The sequence below is a fragment of the Nycticebus coucang genome, chromosome 3, assembly GCF_027406575.1.
Source record: "Nycticebus coucang isolate mNycCou1 chromosome 3, mNycCou1.pri, whole genome shotgun sequence".
Taxonomy (NCBI): Eukaryota; Metazoa; Chordata; class Mammalia; order Primates; family Lorisidae; genus Nycticebus; species Nycticebus coucang.
This window is the reverse complement of record NC_069782.1, coordinates 122,272,725-122,290,842: the sequence shown is the minus strand read 5'-3', so window position 1 is coordinate 122,290,842 and position 18,118 is coordinate 122,272,725. Positions and strand designations below refer to the sequence as shown.

Below are 18,118 nucleotides of genomic sequence, written 5' to 3'. Positions count from 1 at the left end.
AAATAACTTTTCATAGTAGTTTTTAAATCTTATACACTTACCAAGTAAAAATACAAGGATTTTGATTTTGATTTGTAAAGTCTTGCAATCAGAAATCCAAGTATGTGTTCCAACAGCTCCAGCTATCTACTATTCTCCATGTAAACCCCCTTCCCTCACATTTCTTGAATTTACACTTACGCTTTCATTTTTAAACAAATATGCTTATATTAATAAATTTAAAACACAAACCTATTTTACAAAAGGATAGTTAGCAACAATTTCTAATAATTGTTTCATGTAACAAAATGTTTGGCTATAGATTATATATACATATATATCTTTTTAACCTACCTCTGTCAAACCTATATGAGGTTTTCTAATAAGGTTCAGTAAACAGCTACTCAAAGTTCTGGTCAGCAGCAGATTTGTTGATTTTCTAAGCATATCATCTATTTCTGTTGAGCTAAAAACAAAGGTGGATATTATAAGCTTTCTACAAGGGTACACTTAGTTAACATTCTAAATAATTTAACACAATTTACTAAAATAATTTGCTCTAAGTCATTCCTTTATATCTTTAAATAACTTACAATGCCCCATGTTTATTAATCACAACTTCAATTCAATTTAATCTCACAAAAGGGGCATCTTCCAAAAAGTAGAACATTCATTCATGGCATAATTTAAATGTACACAATTAACCACTACAGAAAAATCCATGGGTTATGGGGTACTTAGTATAAGAAAATAAGACATATTCTTAAATTATGACTCCATCAAGAGAGAGGCATTTCAAAAGATACTTCAGGCACAACTATAACTAAAATTATTTTAAAACACTATTGACATTTGTTTTCTAGGTATAATTAATTACCAGATTAATTTTTAATATAACTAAGCTAACCATTACCACTGAAGTTTTTTAGCAATTCAAAGAAATAAATTCCCTTAAATTAATCTTTATTTGGTACCAAAAAAAAAAAAAAAGTTTAACATCTTAAACATTTCTATAACCTAGCAACAAAAAGCTTACTCTTTTCTCCTAAGCACAAGGTATGTCTTCAATTTAAGTAAACAATGATTTCTTGGAAATAGCCTCATTATCAAAATGGTTAAACTGCCCTTCAACCATGGATTCTCAATCTCAGCACTATTGACGTTTCACAATGAATAAATTCTTTGTTGTAGGGGCTGTTTTGGGTATTGCAGAATGTTAGGCAACATCCTTGGCGTCTACCCACTAATTACAAGTAGTATCCCTTCCTCTTACTAGTGACAACCAAAAATGTCTCTCAACTTTGCCAAATTTGGGGCAAGAGAGTGGCAGCATGAGGGGCCAAAATTATCCCCAGTTGAGAACAACTACCTTAAACAGGGGCTAAAATTTTAGTACCTCTTGATTTTCTGCATTTAAATACTACTCTTAAAAAATCTATAAAGTACAAATATTTACTGTATTTATTTTTTAAATGCAAATAGAGTAAGATTTGACAACACATCAATACTTTTCACTTCTACCATAATGTTTTGTATTTTAAAGCTGGCATTCTATATAATTTCTGCTAACCTAATTCCAGCAGGTCCAAGGAGAATTTATCTCTGATTTTTTATATCTAGAATCAAGACTTGCTGGGAAATGAACACGTTACCAGTAGAGCTTCAAGCTTACTTGGCATCAAACACTCAGACAGAAAACCCTTTCTAATCCATCAACAGCACCCCTAGCACAAGCAATGTACTCAACCTGATAAAAGCACGATGGCTGCCAACTCTAGTTTCTTTTCTGACACACTTATATTTAAAGACAGCTATGCATAGCATCTTTCTCCGATGAAAAAGTTACCCCTTACAGATTATGTCTTTTGTTTAATTATCCTGCACCTCCCTGAATGCCTAGTCAATGCATATTTTTCCTCCATAAGTAAAAACAGAAAAAGAAAACCTATCAACACCTACATCTCATTTGTGCCAGAAATTTACCTGACAGTACTGAGGTTTTTATCCTGAGTTTTGTTCTTAACTCCATGCCCCTTGAGCCTTTAATTTGTAATCTTCCTTTTTTTTTTTTTGAGACAAGGTCTCTCTGGTACCTGGACTAGAGTGCAGTGACATCATTATAGCTCACTGCAACCTCAAACACCTGTGTTCAAGCAATACTCCTGCCTTAGCCTTCTAAGTAGCTAGACAACAAGTGTGTACTATCACACCTAATTTTTTAATTTTTATTTTTGGGGGGTGGGGCGGTTAGAGACAGGTCTTGCTATATTGCTTAGGTTGTTCTGGAACTCCTGGCCTCAAGTGGTCCACCTCAGCCTCCCAAAGTGCTAGGATTACAGGCGTCAGACACTGCATCCAGTCCCCTTCCTAATTTTTAAAGAATCCTTCAAAATAATTAAACTATAATACATATAAAATATTTTACAGCTTAACCTCTTATGCAAACTAAAAATTTCTTATATACATTGGATCTTGATTCTTCCTCTGCAATCAAATAATTATGAGACTTTAGAGTCTCTTCATGAAGTCATTTCATTCTCCAGATCCGCTTTTGTTTATATATAAAAAGAAACTCAAATTATCTGTTCTACAAGATGTCTAAAGTATTTTCTAGTTCTAAAAATCTTAACTCCAAAATATGTTTAAACACAATACAGTAAGAACTTTAAACACAGAAAGTGACTTTTCCACAACTCTCTAATAATTCCACCCCACCCCAAAAAAACCTCTACTAGCTAAATTATAGGCAACAGAAGTAGATTTTAAAAATAAAAGTGTCAGAAAAGTGATAATCTAAAGTTTAGATTTACATCTCTTTTAACTAACTACTGTCTGTGTGTTTTGAATTATTTATTCCTCTCATTAACAAAATGAAAATAGCCAATGTATTTAGTAAAGCAGATTTTTCAAAATGTCAGTGTAAATGTTTGTTGAATGGACAATTTATGATCATAGGGCAGTTTATTAGAACCAGTTTGTTAACTGGACTAACAAAAGTGGCAAACATTTTTTATCAAAGGGAGAAGAAAATATTGACAATTTTTCTCTGCTATATCATTAGCACAAATTTACCTTTTAGAATGCTCAGTCAGTGCTCATATACAAAGAGTCAGAACTGACGAGGCAATTCTAGTTCCAGTCAGACATTAAAGATGCTTTAGGAAAAATTATATATAATAATATGATTAATGACTTTTATCTTTGATATTACAAATGCAGAAAATATCAAATAATAATTAGACAGCCACTATTTTCCCTCTGCAAATAAAAGTTAATTCCAACATGCTTAATTTCTCTACTTTCTACAAGTTTAACAATATCTTAATTAGATATCAGTGCTGTGTTTCAAGAATCTACATTTAGATTAGGTAATAAAAAGTACTTATTAAAACATGAGAACTGTATACACTACCAATTTAGAGAATATCAAAATAATTTATATTTAAAGGAAAAGATGAAGGGGGCCAATGTCACAAGATTTCAGCTTTAAGAATAATTCCCAATTGGCTGGGCACCCATAGCTCAATGATTAGAGCACTGGCCCCATGCACCGGGGGATGGCAGGTTCAAACTGGGCCCCAGGCTTGCTAAACAAAACAAGCAAAAAAAAGGAATAATTCCCAACATAGATTTATTCCATTTAAGCAAAGTCACAGGATAAATTTTAAGAACTTTTTGTTTCCACCTTTCATTTGCATATGTTTATCTCAAAATAGTAGGTAAATGTATCTCAGTTTTGTTTTTGTTTTTTTTTCTTTCTTTTCTTTTCTTTTATTTATTTATTTTTTTTATTGTTGGGGATTCATTGAGGGTACAATAAGCCAGGTTACACTGACAGTTTTGTTTTTTTTTTTAAGACATTTTGTCATCCTCAGTAGAGTGCCGTGGCGTCACAGCTCAGAGCAATCTCCAGCTCTTGGGCTTAGGTGATTCCCTTGCCCCAGCCTCCTGAGTAGCTGCGAATACAGGCACCCACCACAACGCCCAGCTATTTTTTCTTGCAGTTTGGCCAAGGCCAGATTTGAACCTGCCGCTCTTGGTATATGGGGCCGGCACCCTACTCACTGAGCCACAGATGATACCCATGTATCTCAGTTTTAAAAAAGATGACTATTACTGGGAGTATATAAACAAGTTCAAGTCCACTCAAATATAAATCAAATTGTTCTGTATCTCTTAATTTCTTCGTCAAATTATTCCCAGGTATTCTAATTTCAGGATTTTTACTCTTTTATGTTCTTTCTTCTTTGTCATCACTAATCCTGACTTTTCAGTCGTTTTTCATCTCTTTCCTTCAGTCACTGCCTTCACCTCAATATAACTATTATTTCAATCCTCCAATCATCATCCACACTGAGGCCAGAGTAAACTCTGTAAAATATAATTTTAGTCATGTCATTACTTAAACATTCCTCAACAGTTCCCAATGTTTACAAAATAAAATATAAATACTCCAAGGTCTAGTCTTGCATCTAATATTGTAATATACCATCCCCTCCAAAGCCCTGTAAACCTGCCATGTCTCAGGCACTGTACTGAGTGCTATAATAAAAACCATTAGCTCACTCAACTCTTATATAACCACCCTATGAATTCTTCCCTTATTTTACAGATGAGGAAACTGTAGTTTAAAGAGATGAAATGACTTGCCCTGGGTCCTATAACAGCTAGTGTGTGCCAGCATCAAGATTCTAAAGTCTGTCAGAGTCTAATGTTCTTAACCACTACATTAAACTGCCTCTTTGTAGATCAGAACTTTGGAATGTTAAATAAAAACAATGTAAGTATTAATTATTGTTGGCTTTTAACCATTCAAGCCTCAAGATATACCCATTATTGAAATCTACCATTGTAACAGAAATCATTTTATGTTATTCCTTTACAATTAATATTCTTTTGTATTAATTGTTTTTCAAATGTTAGATTATCTTGTGTGTGCCATGTTGTGCACTGCAGAGAACACAGTAGCGCTAGTATATCAAAAGCCAATGTCCTGGTATGAGGCCGGCAGAGTAGAATGAAACTTAGGCAATGATTCTTAAACATAAGTGTCAATCAGAATCACCCAGATAAAACCGTGAGTCCCTCAGTTTCTAATTCAGTAGGTCTGAGGTTCCATTTCTAACAATTTTCAATAATGCTAATGGCTGCTGGTCTGAGGACTACACTTTGAAAACCAATGGCTTCTGGGAATCTCAAAGAACAGCAGACACTACAATGTTAGGTATTTGCCTTTTTTATTTTCCCTGTCTCTTCCCATTCATATTATTTATGAACAGGAATTAATCAAAGAATCTCTATCTACAAGGAAAGAACAGTGTAAGGCCTAAAATCAGATACTCTTTTATCCTAATAGAACACATACTTCTTTTCCCCCTTTTTAAAAACCTTTTAAGAGACAGGTATAATAAAATAAAATGACTGTCATTACTCTCACTGTTTTAGCTTGAGAAATAAATAATGGCCATATCTAAACTTCCTTCGTGCCTTTTTGTAACTCAAAATTCAGAGACGTTTCCCACTGAAAAGGACATTTCCTGCTATTTGGTACACAAATTCAGAAGAATAGATTTCAGAGAGAAAGGCATTAGGAATACCAGCATCAGTACTCTGCCTTTTAGAGAGTGTTCACGATCAGAAATTTATCATGTGACTGTAGTGCAGTGTCTGCCTAAATACCTTGAACAAGATGTAGCATAAAGCTGCCATTAACTGATCATTCCTTATATGCCAGACTTATGCCAGTCACTTTCATTAATATGGAAGTCAAAAGGTCTGCTCCCAGTTCTCAAACTAGCTACGTCACTCTGGATAAATGACACAACTTCTCTGAACCTCAGTTTCCTTGTCAGCAAACAGGGTTAACATCACATTGCCTGTCTCCCTAAGTTATTACTTTTATCATACCAGATAAACAGTATTCTCTTGCCTATAAAACCAAGTCAGCTATCACTACCAAAGTTGTGCTGTTCTCTGTTACTGTGATACTAATTTGTTATTCTATTCTTTACTTATTCTTCTGATTTTGTCCAAATCCTCACTTCAGGCCTATCTGAGAAAAAACAAAACTACAAAAATATCAGATTGTCAATGAATCAATGGCACTGCTAAATGGAGAATATCAGTGGAATAGATTTAACAACAAATGCAAGGTATAAATTTTGTTTGGATCCTAATTCAAACATACCAACCATAAAAAGATACTTTGAGAACAATAAAAAGAATACTGGTATGGACTAGGGAATTGATGATACTATGAACTGGTGTTTATTTTGTAGAGCGTGGTTAAATAATAAAATGTCCTCATTGTTTTTAGAAACAAGTGCCAAAGTATTCAGGGGTAAAACGTCATTATTTCTGGAATTCGCTTTATAATACTTCAACATAAAATAAAATACGTATAGCACAATATTTATCACAGTTAAATCTAGATGCTGAGATCACAGGTGTTTCCAATCAAAGTATCTCTACTTTTACATATGTTTGAAGATTTACATAATAAAAAGTATAAAATATAATATTAGATTTAGAGCAGTGTTTTTCAACCTTTTTTATCTCACAGCACACTTGAACTTATATTTAAACTTCTGTAGCACATTTAAATTATATTGATCAAGAAAAAGAGTAACAAAGAATATACTTTTTTTGATTTATTCATTAACACAAACAAAATGCACCATTAAACCCCCAAAAACCCCACAATTATCATTCGTAAAAAAAGCTAATAATTAAAATTCTTTGAAAAACTTACTTATATTTATTTTTCTATTTATTATAATGTACCATTTAATGAGGTATCTGAGCTTGACTTTTTTAAAGAGTATCTTCTTTGCAAGGTTGAATTTTGGACAGATAATGCTCTTATATCTTCTTCCAAGGATTCTGGCCATGATCAATTTTTGTTTTTAATGTTACTCATTGCAGAAAAGTTTGTTTCACACAAATATGACATTAAGATTGGAAGAAGTATTTTTATTGCTTTTTTGGTAATATTTGAAAATCCACCCTTGAACCCTTGAGAGATAACCAAAAGGTTGTAATACCTGTTGCTGAATATTTTAATTATAATCCTCTGTCACTTCTTTTCTTTCTTTCTTTTCTTTTTTTTTTTTTGAGACAGACTCTTACACTGTCTCCCTGGTTAGAGTGCTGTGGCATCATAGCTCACAGTAACCTCAAACTCTTGGGTTCAAGCAATCCTCCTACCTCAGCCTCCCAAGAAGCTGAGACTGCAGGCACCTGTCACACAGCCCAGCTAATTTTTCTATTTTTAGTAGAGACTCTTGCTCAGGCTGGTCTCAAACTCCTGAGCTCAAGAAATCCTCCCCTCAGCCTCCCAGAGTGTTAGAATTATAGGTGTGAGCCACCCGCCCAGCAAGTCCTCTGTCATTTTTTCTTTAATATTTAAATTTACTGATGTACATGCACTTAAAGGGATTTCTCACCCATTCCAGAGACATTCTGTCAAGTGTAGGTACAGGAAAGTATTTTTCAAAATTTGTGTACAATAAATCTAAAGTTTGTAAAATTTGTTCAATAATATTTTTATCCAGTTTATACCTTTTAACTAGTTCAAACATTTCTACTGTTATTTTCTCTATTAATCCTTTCCTTCCAGAGCAGTAATCTTTCTCTGAAAGCACTAATTTTATCTGTAGATTTGAGAACATTTTCAAGATTTCCCTGCATACTCTTATTAAGAGCATTCAAACACTGAAATAAATCTGCAAGAAATATAACTTCATTATACCAAACCTTATCACAAAGTAAACTGCCTAGTTTTGAATGCTGCAGTTTTTAAAAATGTTGATATTTCTTCTAATTTATAAAATCTTGACAGAGCTCTTCCTCAAGATAACCATCTCACCTCCGTATGCAGTAAGAGCTGCATATGAGAAGCATCCACTGAGGAACATAATTCTGCAAATAATCTTGATTGTAATAGCCTGCGTTTTATATAATTAATAATGTTAACGGTGTTGTCTAGGACCTTTTATAATTTAGGTGCTAATGATTTTGACACTAGTACTTCTCTGTGTAGAAAATAGTATGTAAAAACAGTTTTTGGATTTTTTTTGCATAAATTTTTTACATCTGGGGATGTAGATGAGACTCCATTCATACAAACATATAAATATTTCTGCAGGAATCCCAAGACAAGTTATTAGAATTAAAGTAATTGCATATCAAATAAAAAATGTCTTGGCCCTTTGTTATTTGGAGTGGTCAACAAAATAAAAATTGTTCTATGATTCCCTCCTTCTCCTCCTCCATTTTCTTCTTCCTCTTTTTTTTTTTGCAGTTTCTGGCTGGGGCTGGGGCTGGGCCTGAACCCGCCACCTCCGGCATATGGGGCCAGTGCCCTACTCCTTTGAGCCACAGGCGCTGCCCTTTCTTCCTCTTGTTTTGGAGACAGAGTCTTACTTTGTGTTCCTTGGTAGAGTGCTATGGGTCATAACTCACAACAACCTCAAACTCTTAGGCTCAAACAGTTCTCTTGTCTCAGCCTCCCGAGTAGCTGGGACTAAAGGTGCTCAGACAATGCCCAGCTATTTTTAGAGATGGGTCTCACTCTTGCTCAGGCTGGTCTCAAACCTGTGAGCTCAGGCAATCCACCTGCCTTGGCCTCCCAGAGTGCTAGGATTATAGGCATGAGCCACCACGCCTGACCTCTATGATTTCTTCTATATAGACAAATCTGCTGAATGCTTAAAAGTTGGGGTTTACCACTGATTTAAAATTTCCTTTTTGTATTTTTCTCCAAACATTGTTTTTACAATGCACAGCTGGCCAATAAAATAACAGATTCTGTAATTGTACGAGATTTCATCTTCCTAGCTCAGATTTCTACAACTATATAACTCACTTCTCGTGCTTTATCCAATATTGTTGCATATTTGGCTCATATTTTTGTTTATTTTGTATTACTGAGTGCAAGTCATTAGAAATATTCCACTGGCTTTTCAAACAAGTGGTAATGTCTGGATTCTAAGTGTCTCTTTAATTTGCTAGAAACAATAGCTTCATCTGCTAATGTTTTGCCACAAATTACCCATGTGGGACATGGTGGATTTCCTTTACTACATACGAAACTCAATGATAAATAATGTTCATTATGCTGACAACTGATTGTTTTTAATTTAGTTGCTAATATACTGGATAAAGCAGTATTCGATGCACTAGCATCGTCTTCTAATTTTTATTTCTTTACTAAAAACTTGTCCATTTTAATTGAATAATAAAAATAAACAGTGCCAAATCAAAAATAATAAAAATAAGTAAATAAGCAACTCATACTTTTAAAAAAATACAGGTATTAATTAAATACACTTGGAAAATTTTCAAAACTTAGAATTTTCAAGGTAATTGTGTCCAGTTACTTCACCATTTCAAATCTAGATAGAACTGTAGGACTCATGCAATACCAGCTCCATCTCCTTTAGGCACAATGAGGGACTGCTGAGTCACACAGCTTCATTTACTTCAAATGATTTCAACATACATCAGTCTTCATGGTCAAATCCTTGTCCAATATCGCCATCAATGGATGTGTCACAAAACCTCGTGGCACCCCAGTTTAAAGTCACTGATTTATAATAACTTTAGCCTAAATGTCAATGAAATATGTAAGTCTTTCCAATGAGACAGTAATCCACTGAAGAGTCATGGGATGAAAATAAAGTGTTAATGTTTCATAAAAAGTTATAATAAACATGCATTATTTTATTAATAAACTTACCTCCGATGGAGAGACTCAGAAAATTTAAGGCTGGCATAAATAAATTCTTTAACTTGAATGTAAATATGAGGCACAGACTGAGACATGGGGAACTTCTTTGGGAAAGATTGCTATAGAAAGAAAAGTTAACATTGTTGTTGAAATTTTAGAGGAAGACGATGTTTCTAGAAATTTTAGAAAAAGACCTAAAAATGCAAACTTAAATTGACTACATATTTGAATTAACAGTAAATACATGCACCAAGAACAGTATAGTTTTTGATGCAGGTATTTACTATTATGTTTCTACATTATTTTTGATATTTTAAAGAAAACCAAAATATTCTGAAGAAAATAATGTGGCGATTTACCCTTGTTTCTTAAATTATCTTATCAGACTTCATACCTCTGGTAGGTTCTGATGATGAACATTCTATAGTAGATGGCTAGCTGTCTACTTTTCTGTATCCATGATATAAAAATGAGAGTGACCATGAACGTTATAGGCCAGCTTCCTGGCTCAGAGTGATCTGATAATTCTAAGACTCTGTTGACTTACCTTCAGTGAAGGCTTCATGCCAATTCAAGTAGATAACCAGTAAATTCCACAACGCCTAGAGCACCTTTCAGTAGTTTTCTGACCACTATACCATCTAACATCAGCACGCAACCAACAGTTTACAGCGTGCTTCTTGACTAAACTACTTTTTCAGCCACTGTCCATTTGAAAATTAATCTCCAGAAAATAAATTCTCCCTAAGAATTTTTCTTATCAAAAAGCCTTTCATTTATACTTCATGCAGTTTAATATACCCTTCTATCTTCACATTCATTACAATCTCATTACATCAGTGAAAGTATATTTACCAAGGTCACCAATGATCTCCTAGTTGTTAAATCCAGTGGACTATTCTAGGTCTTGTGTTAAATGTCTTTGAAGAACCTGATAACGTTGGCTCCTTCCTGCTCTGTCTCCTTCTTTGGTACCTATGTAACCCTGGTTCTCCTCCTGTTTTGCTACCTGCTCTATTCCTACCATTCCTTAATTATTGCCATGTTTCAGAGCTCTATCCTAAACCTTCCTCTCCAAGGATGATCTCGTAAATTCTCATTGCTTTCAACTACCATGCAGGTGCCAGTATCTTCTAAATCTCCAACTTCAGATCAAATCTTTCCCTCGAAGTCCAAATCTACATATCTACTCATTGGACACTTCCATTTGGCTGTGCCATTTAAGACATACTCAACAGGACCAAAAGTGAAATTATCATCTTGTTCCTTAAACTTGCTAACTTGGTTATTCTACTTGACTCCTTTATCTTCCTTATCCCTCATATGCAAATAATCACCAACTCCTGTTGCCCCTACCTCCTAAACAAATCAACTTCCATGACCATAACCCCCATTCAGGTTACCAACCTCTCTCATCAGGATAACTGCAAAAATCCTCTAGCTGGTTTCCCTGCCACCGGTCTTATTCTTCTCCAATCTATTCTCCATACGTAAGCCAAAAAGAGATCTTTCTAAAGAACACATCTGATTATGTTTTTACTGCTTAAAATCCTTTGGTGGCTTTGCATAGCCCTCAGAATAAAAATTAAACTCTCTAACACTTCACAAGGCCCATTAAGGTCTGACCCTTCCTACTTCTCTAATTACACCTCTTGATCTTCATCTCTTGTACTCCATCAACTTTGGCCTTTATGCTACATAATTACAGCCTTTTTGCATGCTGTTTCTTTTATCTTGAACAGTGCCCAAATTCTGTGAATTACAACCTGTTTATTTTATCTACCTTCAATGGACTATAGGTCCCCTGACAGAAAAGACTGAAAATCTAGCACATAGCACCATGTCTGGTATATTGTAGGTAGATTATAAATATTTTAATTTATTTTGATGACATAAAGATGTAATATAAATATGTTCCTATTTTAGCCAAATGATTCTAATAAAATTAGCATAACTATCTACAAAAAGACAAATTTTGCATGAATGTGTAGTCTTACTCCTTTTTCATTCATAATTTATGGTAAAAATAATGAGTTGTTTGAGATAGTTATATGTATTTTTGACAGTTTTAATTGCAATTATATTTAATTAGGAAAAAATAAATATATATATACAACCAAGAGTCTGTAACTAAGTAATTTAGTAACAGGGATTTATTTTTAAGCTACTACATTTAAACTTTCCATGTAGCTTTAACACTTTAACAATTAACAACAGTTTTCTTTTTCAGCCTGGCCAGTGGCTCACGCCATAATCCTAGTAGTTTGAGAGCCCCAGGCCTGAACAAACCCCTTACCAGTAACAAACACAAAACAAAAGCAAGAGATGAGATGGAAAATATTCCAGTACTACTTCTTAACAAGAGCAACTTTGGGTTTCAAAAAATATAGAATAAGAGTAATTATTCTGGTCTTTTGTGTGTACTAAAACATAGCTATTAGGTGTATGCAATGGCAGTGTTAGCTGTGATCTAAAAGAAATGCATTTAATTACTTGGTTCTGTATTTACTATTACATATAACATGCTCAGTTTATATATAAAAATATAACAGAAATTTACAATTAACAATTCACTCAGAATTCATGTCTTGCTCATGCTGAAGGGATAAAAATATAGAAAAGAACTAAATCATAAAGAGTTAGAAAAATAATAAAGAATAAGAAGGAGAAAAAAACAAGAATTAAAAAAGTTGACAGTTACAGGAAATATGATATCCTTTTCTCATGAGATCTGAGTCCACCCTGAACTAGCTAGGTCCAAATGTGTATGTTTGTGTGTATGTATGTGGACATGTGCACTCATGTGCATTCCAAGAATATCCTACATGACGATCTACTTCCTGATTTGTGTCTATCTTTTGTTCAGACATATTGACTCCAAAAATATATATTCCTACAATCAGAAGAAAATCTGTAAGTCACTATTACCTTCACACATCACTTACTTAGATGGACACGTCAAAGAAATTTTCCTCTTTCCCTAGAATATACTCTTACTACTATAATATACTTATCTAATTTGGAAGTCACCCAACATTAAATATAGCTGCTCTGGGAATCCACCTAACATTTGGGATAATGGCTTCTAGTATCCCTAGGAAAGTCCCTTCATAACTTCATCAAAATAGTAGTGGTAGTAGTAAAAATAATATAACACTTAAAAGTCCATGAAACAATTTTCTCAAATATAATAACAAAAAAAAAAATGCCCTAAAAGAAACTGTTCTTATTTAGAGTGTCAGGTTAATGCTATATGGTAATAATTATCATTAATTTATTTTAAAGAAAATTATTGAATTAAAAACTAGCTTTTACCTTCTCAAGATCTGGATCTTGAAACGGAAATTTGCTGATGACATTTATATATTCTTCTTCATTGATGATAGGAATGGGGCTATAATTATCTTCTTCAAAAATGTCCCTGTTGAAAAGGAAAACTGAAAACTTAATAAAACATAACTAGAGTGCTGTAAGACAATACCTTAAAGAAATCCAACTATTTCAAAAGCATTTTTAATTTGTTAATTAAAGGTCAAAATAGGAAAACACTGCCTAATCATCTACAATTCTAAAATTTAACATCAACTAAGTCTTGTCCCTCAAAATCTATGTGCAATCTCCACTTCCCACTAGTTTGTTTTACATCCTCTCAGCACTTTAGCTTTAGTTTTCCAGTCTAGAACAATTCTCAGGATGATATAGTCTGAATGAGCTCATTATCTGTAATTTAAAGTACACCCAAGATATGGGGAATATTCCAGTCATATTTCTTGACAGAACAATTCTCAAACTATATTATCTTGTGTTTTCTCTCTTCCCAATGAGATTATAAATTCTTGAAGATCAAAACAATGTGTTATCTCTCATAATGTGAGGGTTAGAAAAGGACCTTTTATTGTTAGTAAGGCATAGACATTTATTACTTATCAAATATCTACAAAGCCCACACAACCCCCTTGTAGTCAGGCAGGGCCAAATGACTAGTTTTGATGTTGGGCTGTGAATGAATGTGTTAAGTGTTGCTTTGAATCTAAAATATTTACGAGTCAATCGTGCAAATCTCCTTCCTATGGTGACAAGAGAGACAATATGTTGATAAGGAAGAACCACAAATACAAATATTTTGAATCTCTGACCACTAGACCCATTGTGGACTTCTGTGTGAGTGTGAAAAAAAAATGCCTGTGTTCATCCATGAGATTTTGGGGATTTTTGTGGCAGCAGTATAACTCACCCTGCTGTAATGTAGCTGCTGCCCTATAATCAATTTCCTTTCAATCAATTATACAGTTTGATTAATATTTATTGAGTATATATTATGCTAGGCTCCTGGGTATGATGAAAATGCCCTACCTCATTTAGATAAGTCCTAAATCCCTGTTCTCAAATCAAATAGGATAGAAATGCAGAGAAATTGTAATATTCATAATGCTGTGTTATACATAAAATATAAGATATAAGGTTCAGAAGTAGGAAAAAGGAAGAAGTGACTATCAGCAGGTTGAGGGCAGTTCATGGAAAGTTTTACAGAGAAGCTATGGATTCTCTAGGGTCTCTAACGTCAAAAAGAAAACACCTGCAGTAAGACTATAGGAGAAGAGATTCTGGGAAGATGGCTGACTAGTAGCAACTCTCAGCAGAGGCTCCTGACCACAGGGAGAAAAACTGGACAGAATCAGACACTATGAAGCCAAAGGTGGAGAGCTGAGCTAAGGAAGAAGTTCAGCAAGCTGTGACTCCAAGGAAGAACACTGAAGAAAATAAATTTCAGGTACAAAGCCTATTGACTAGAGGACAAGAGACCCCTCCCCAAGCAGGAGGCCTGCAGCAGGGTCTCTGCTAGCAAGCAGGGAACAAAAGACCTCTCATTTTACCTCACTGGAGAGAGCCACTAAACACCAGGTCTCTTCTTCCAGGGAAGTCCCACTGATGAACCTAGACACCACCCTGCCAGGCATAAAAATGAACAAATATTTTCCCCCACAATTCCAAACTCCCAGTCCACCCTTCCCTCCCTCGCATGGCAGTCTGAAGTTCTGCCCCCTGTAGAGCATAGAGTGTTTGGTTTTTTCCCCGAGAGATCTGGGCATAGTGTGGACCACTGAACATTAGGACGGAATTTGTGACTACTGGGGAAGAGGGCATGGGAAGAAAGGGACTCTCGGCGGGAGAAGGAACAGTCCCCTGGTTATGATTTTCCCGGCCAGTGGCAATGTTGACCCTTGTTTCAGGCTGTGTCTGGTGGGAGGGGGTTAAGAACCCCTGGCTCTGACAGCACCCAAAAGCAGGAGAGTGGTTGCCCAGTGTGGACTGAGTTTGGTGGGCTGGGCTGGTCCCAGGCCCCAGATGCCAGGGAGCAGAAGCTTGATGGATGTGGTCCCCTCACTCCAACAGAGCCAGCAAGCCTCCAGGTGTGGACTGAGACCTGTGGGCAGGGGCATGGTCCCCTGACTCCAACTAGGCCAGAGGCTAGCCAGTTGTGGACTGAGACCAGCGGGTGTGGGGGTATGGTCCCCAGCTCCAAGTGGGCTGGCAAGCAGAGAACTGGCAGGTGGGGGCATGGACCCCTGGCTCCAATTGTGCTATTGGAGACCCTTGGATCCATCTCTGTTGAGCAGGGTTTGTACTGCCTGAGACAATTTGATTGAAACTTGTATCTGGGGCTGCCCACCCAGGGACACTCTGAGATAGATCTTCAAAGTTCTACAGCAGAAAAGAACTGAAGGGTGGGGATGGGGCACCACAGCTGTCTGTATCTCTCCACAGCCAAGATTTAAACCTAATGCCATGGCTTCTTAGCATAGAGTAGAGGTTAGCTGATATCAAAACAGAGCTAGCTTGTGCTATCTCACCAAGTAGGTCTTCAGAGTCTCCAGCCAAAACTCTGAAAGGGGCCTTTGTAAGGTTGAAGGGGATAAGCCACAATTACAAAGCCTAGCACTTTGGTAAGGGGCTGAACTAGCTGGGAACCCCAATTCAATCTTACCCTATCAGTTCTAATAACCAAATGGTAGAAAATAAACATGGTGCAGAACCAATGGAACAACTCTGGCAAAATGAATAACGAGAGTAGATCAACCTCCCCAAAGGAATGACAAAGAAGATATAACTGAAGATGCCACGCAAAGACAAATGGCTGAAATGTCAGAAATCTAATTCAGAATATGGATAGCAAATAAGATGAACAGAATAGAAGAAAAGTTAGAAATTGAAATTCAAAGAGTAGTACTAAAGTTGTCTCAAGAAATTAATGAATTCAAAGACAATGTCATAAAGATATGGACACAAAAAGAGATAGTAGAACTCGAGGAAATGAAAAAGTTATTTGAGGAGCTCCAAAATTCAGTAGAATTCCTGAGTAATAAAGTTGGCCAGGCAGAAGAAAGGATCTCTGAAATTGAAAACAAAGCTTTGGAACATTACCAAACTCTCAAAGAGGCGGACAAATGGAGCAAAAACTGATCATTCCCTGAGAGAGTTGTGGGATCACTCCAAAAGATCAAACATCTGTCATATAGGAATTCCTGAAGGAGAAGAGGATGTTCCTAAAGGTAAATCTACAGCCAAGAGCACAGTAAGTAAAGCAAACAGACAACCTCCAGAATGGGAGAGGATTTTTGCAGGTTATGCTTTTGACAAAGGTTTGATAACTAGAATCCACAGAGAACTCAAACTAATCAATAAGAAAAGAACAAATAACCCCATTTCTTTGAGGCTTGAACAGACCCTTCTCTGCAGAAGACACGTACATGGCCTACAAACACATGAAAAAATGCTCAGCATCTTTAATCATCGGAGAAATGCAAATCAAAACAACCTTGAGATACCCCCTAACTCCTGTAAAATTAGCCTACATCACAAAATCCCAGATGTTGGTGTGGATGTGTAGAGAAAGGAATGCTTCTATACTGCTAATGGGAATGCAAGCTAATAAGGCCTTTTTGGAAAAAAGTTTGGAAAATATTCAAAGAACAAAAAGTAGACCTACCATTTGATCCTGCAATTCCTCTACTAGGTATATACTCAGATAATCAGAAATAATTTTACAACAAAGACAGCTGCACCAGAATGTTTACTGCAGCCAAATTCATAATTGCCATGTCATGGAAGCAGTCCAAGTGCCCACTAACCCATGAATAGATTATAAATTGTGGTATATGTATACTACGTGATATATGTATAATATATATACCATCTATATATGTATATATGTAAATGTGTATATATGTATATATATATATACAACATGTATATATGTATATACACATACTATGTGTATATATGTATATGTATATGTATACATACACACATACTATGCGGTATACGTACCAGGGGTCCTCAAACTGTGGCCTGCAGGCCACATGAGGTGGTGTGATTGTATTTGTTCCCGTTTTGGTTTTTTACTTCAAAATAAAATATGTGCAGTGTGCATAGGAATTTGTTCATTTTTTTTTAAACTATAGTCCAGCTCTCCAATGGTCTGAGGGACAGTGAACTGGCCCCCTGTTTAAAAAGTTTAAGGACCCTTGATCAGTCATAAAAAAAAGATGGAGACTTTACATCTTTTATGTTTACCTGGGTGGAGCTGGAACATATTCTTCTTAGTAAAGTATCTCAAGAATGGAAGAAAAAGTATCTAATGTATTCAATACTATTATGAAACCAATATATAATCACCTACACATTCATATGAATGATAAAAACACAACTACAGTCCAGGAAGAAGGAGGAAAGAGGAGGAAGGGTATTTGGTGGGATCTCACCTAATGTGCACAATGCAATGGTACATTTCAAAACTATTAAGAGTAGAGTATAAATGTCTTACCACAACAAACAAGTAAGTGAGGTGATGGTTATGTTAATCAGTTTGATGTAATCATTCCACATTGTATGTCAAATCAGCACATTTACCCCATAAATGCATTAATGTACACAGTTATGATTTAATAAAAAAAAGAAAAAGGAAGAAATAAAGGGTGCTGAGGATTTGAATTAAAATTGTAACTGGGAGGAGGAGGAAGAAGTAGCATTAATGAGTACTTTTGAGTAGTAGAGTATTTGAGAGTCCAGGAGTTTGAGACTACCTGGAGCAACACAGCAAGACCCTATTTAAAAAAAAATTAGCCAGGTGCAGTGACAGGCGCCTATAGTCCCAACTATAATCAGGAAGCTGAGGCAGGAGGATCACTTAAGTCTAGGAGTTTGAGGCTACAGTCAGCTACGATGTATTGCACTTTAGCCTGGATGAAAGAGTAAGACCCCCCCCCCCAAAAAATAAAAGAAATAGAATATATAAGGTATAAAATTCAACAAGATTGTGAAGGAATTATAATCATGATGAATCAGTGGTTTCTAGACAGGGCACGTGAACAAATGATGTCCTCACCTCATCAGAGACATTTGCTGAGA

The 18,118-nt window shown here is 35.5% G+C and overlaps 1 protein-coding gene across 5 annotated transcripts in view; it reads right to left on the bottom strand.

Annotated features, from left to right (window-relative positions):
- EXOC6 (exocyst complex component 6) overlaps positions 1-18,118 on the bottom strand; it is a 232,339-nt gene that overhangs the window by 84,234 nt on the left and 129,987 nt on the right. For all 5 annotated transcript variants that reach the window (XM_053582721.1, XM_053582723.1, XM_053582724.1 and 2 more), the window contains 3 exons: positions 13,025-13,130; positions 9,719-9,828; positions 334-445 (listed from right to left, as the gene is read on the bottom strand). In XM_053582721.1, coding sequence (XP_053438696.1) covers positions 334-445; positions 9,719-9,828; positions 13,025-13,130 — 328 coding nt within the window. The remainder of the gene's footprint in view (positions 1-333; positions 446-9,718; positions 9,829-13,024; positions 13,131-18,118) is intronic.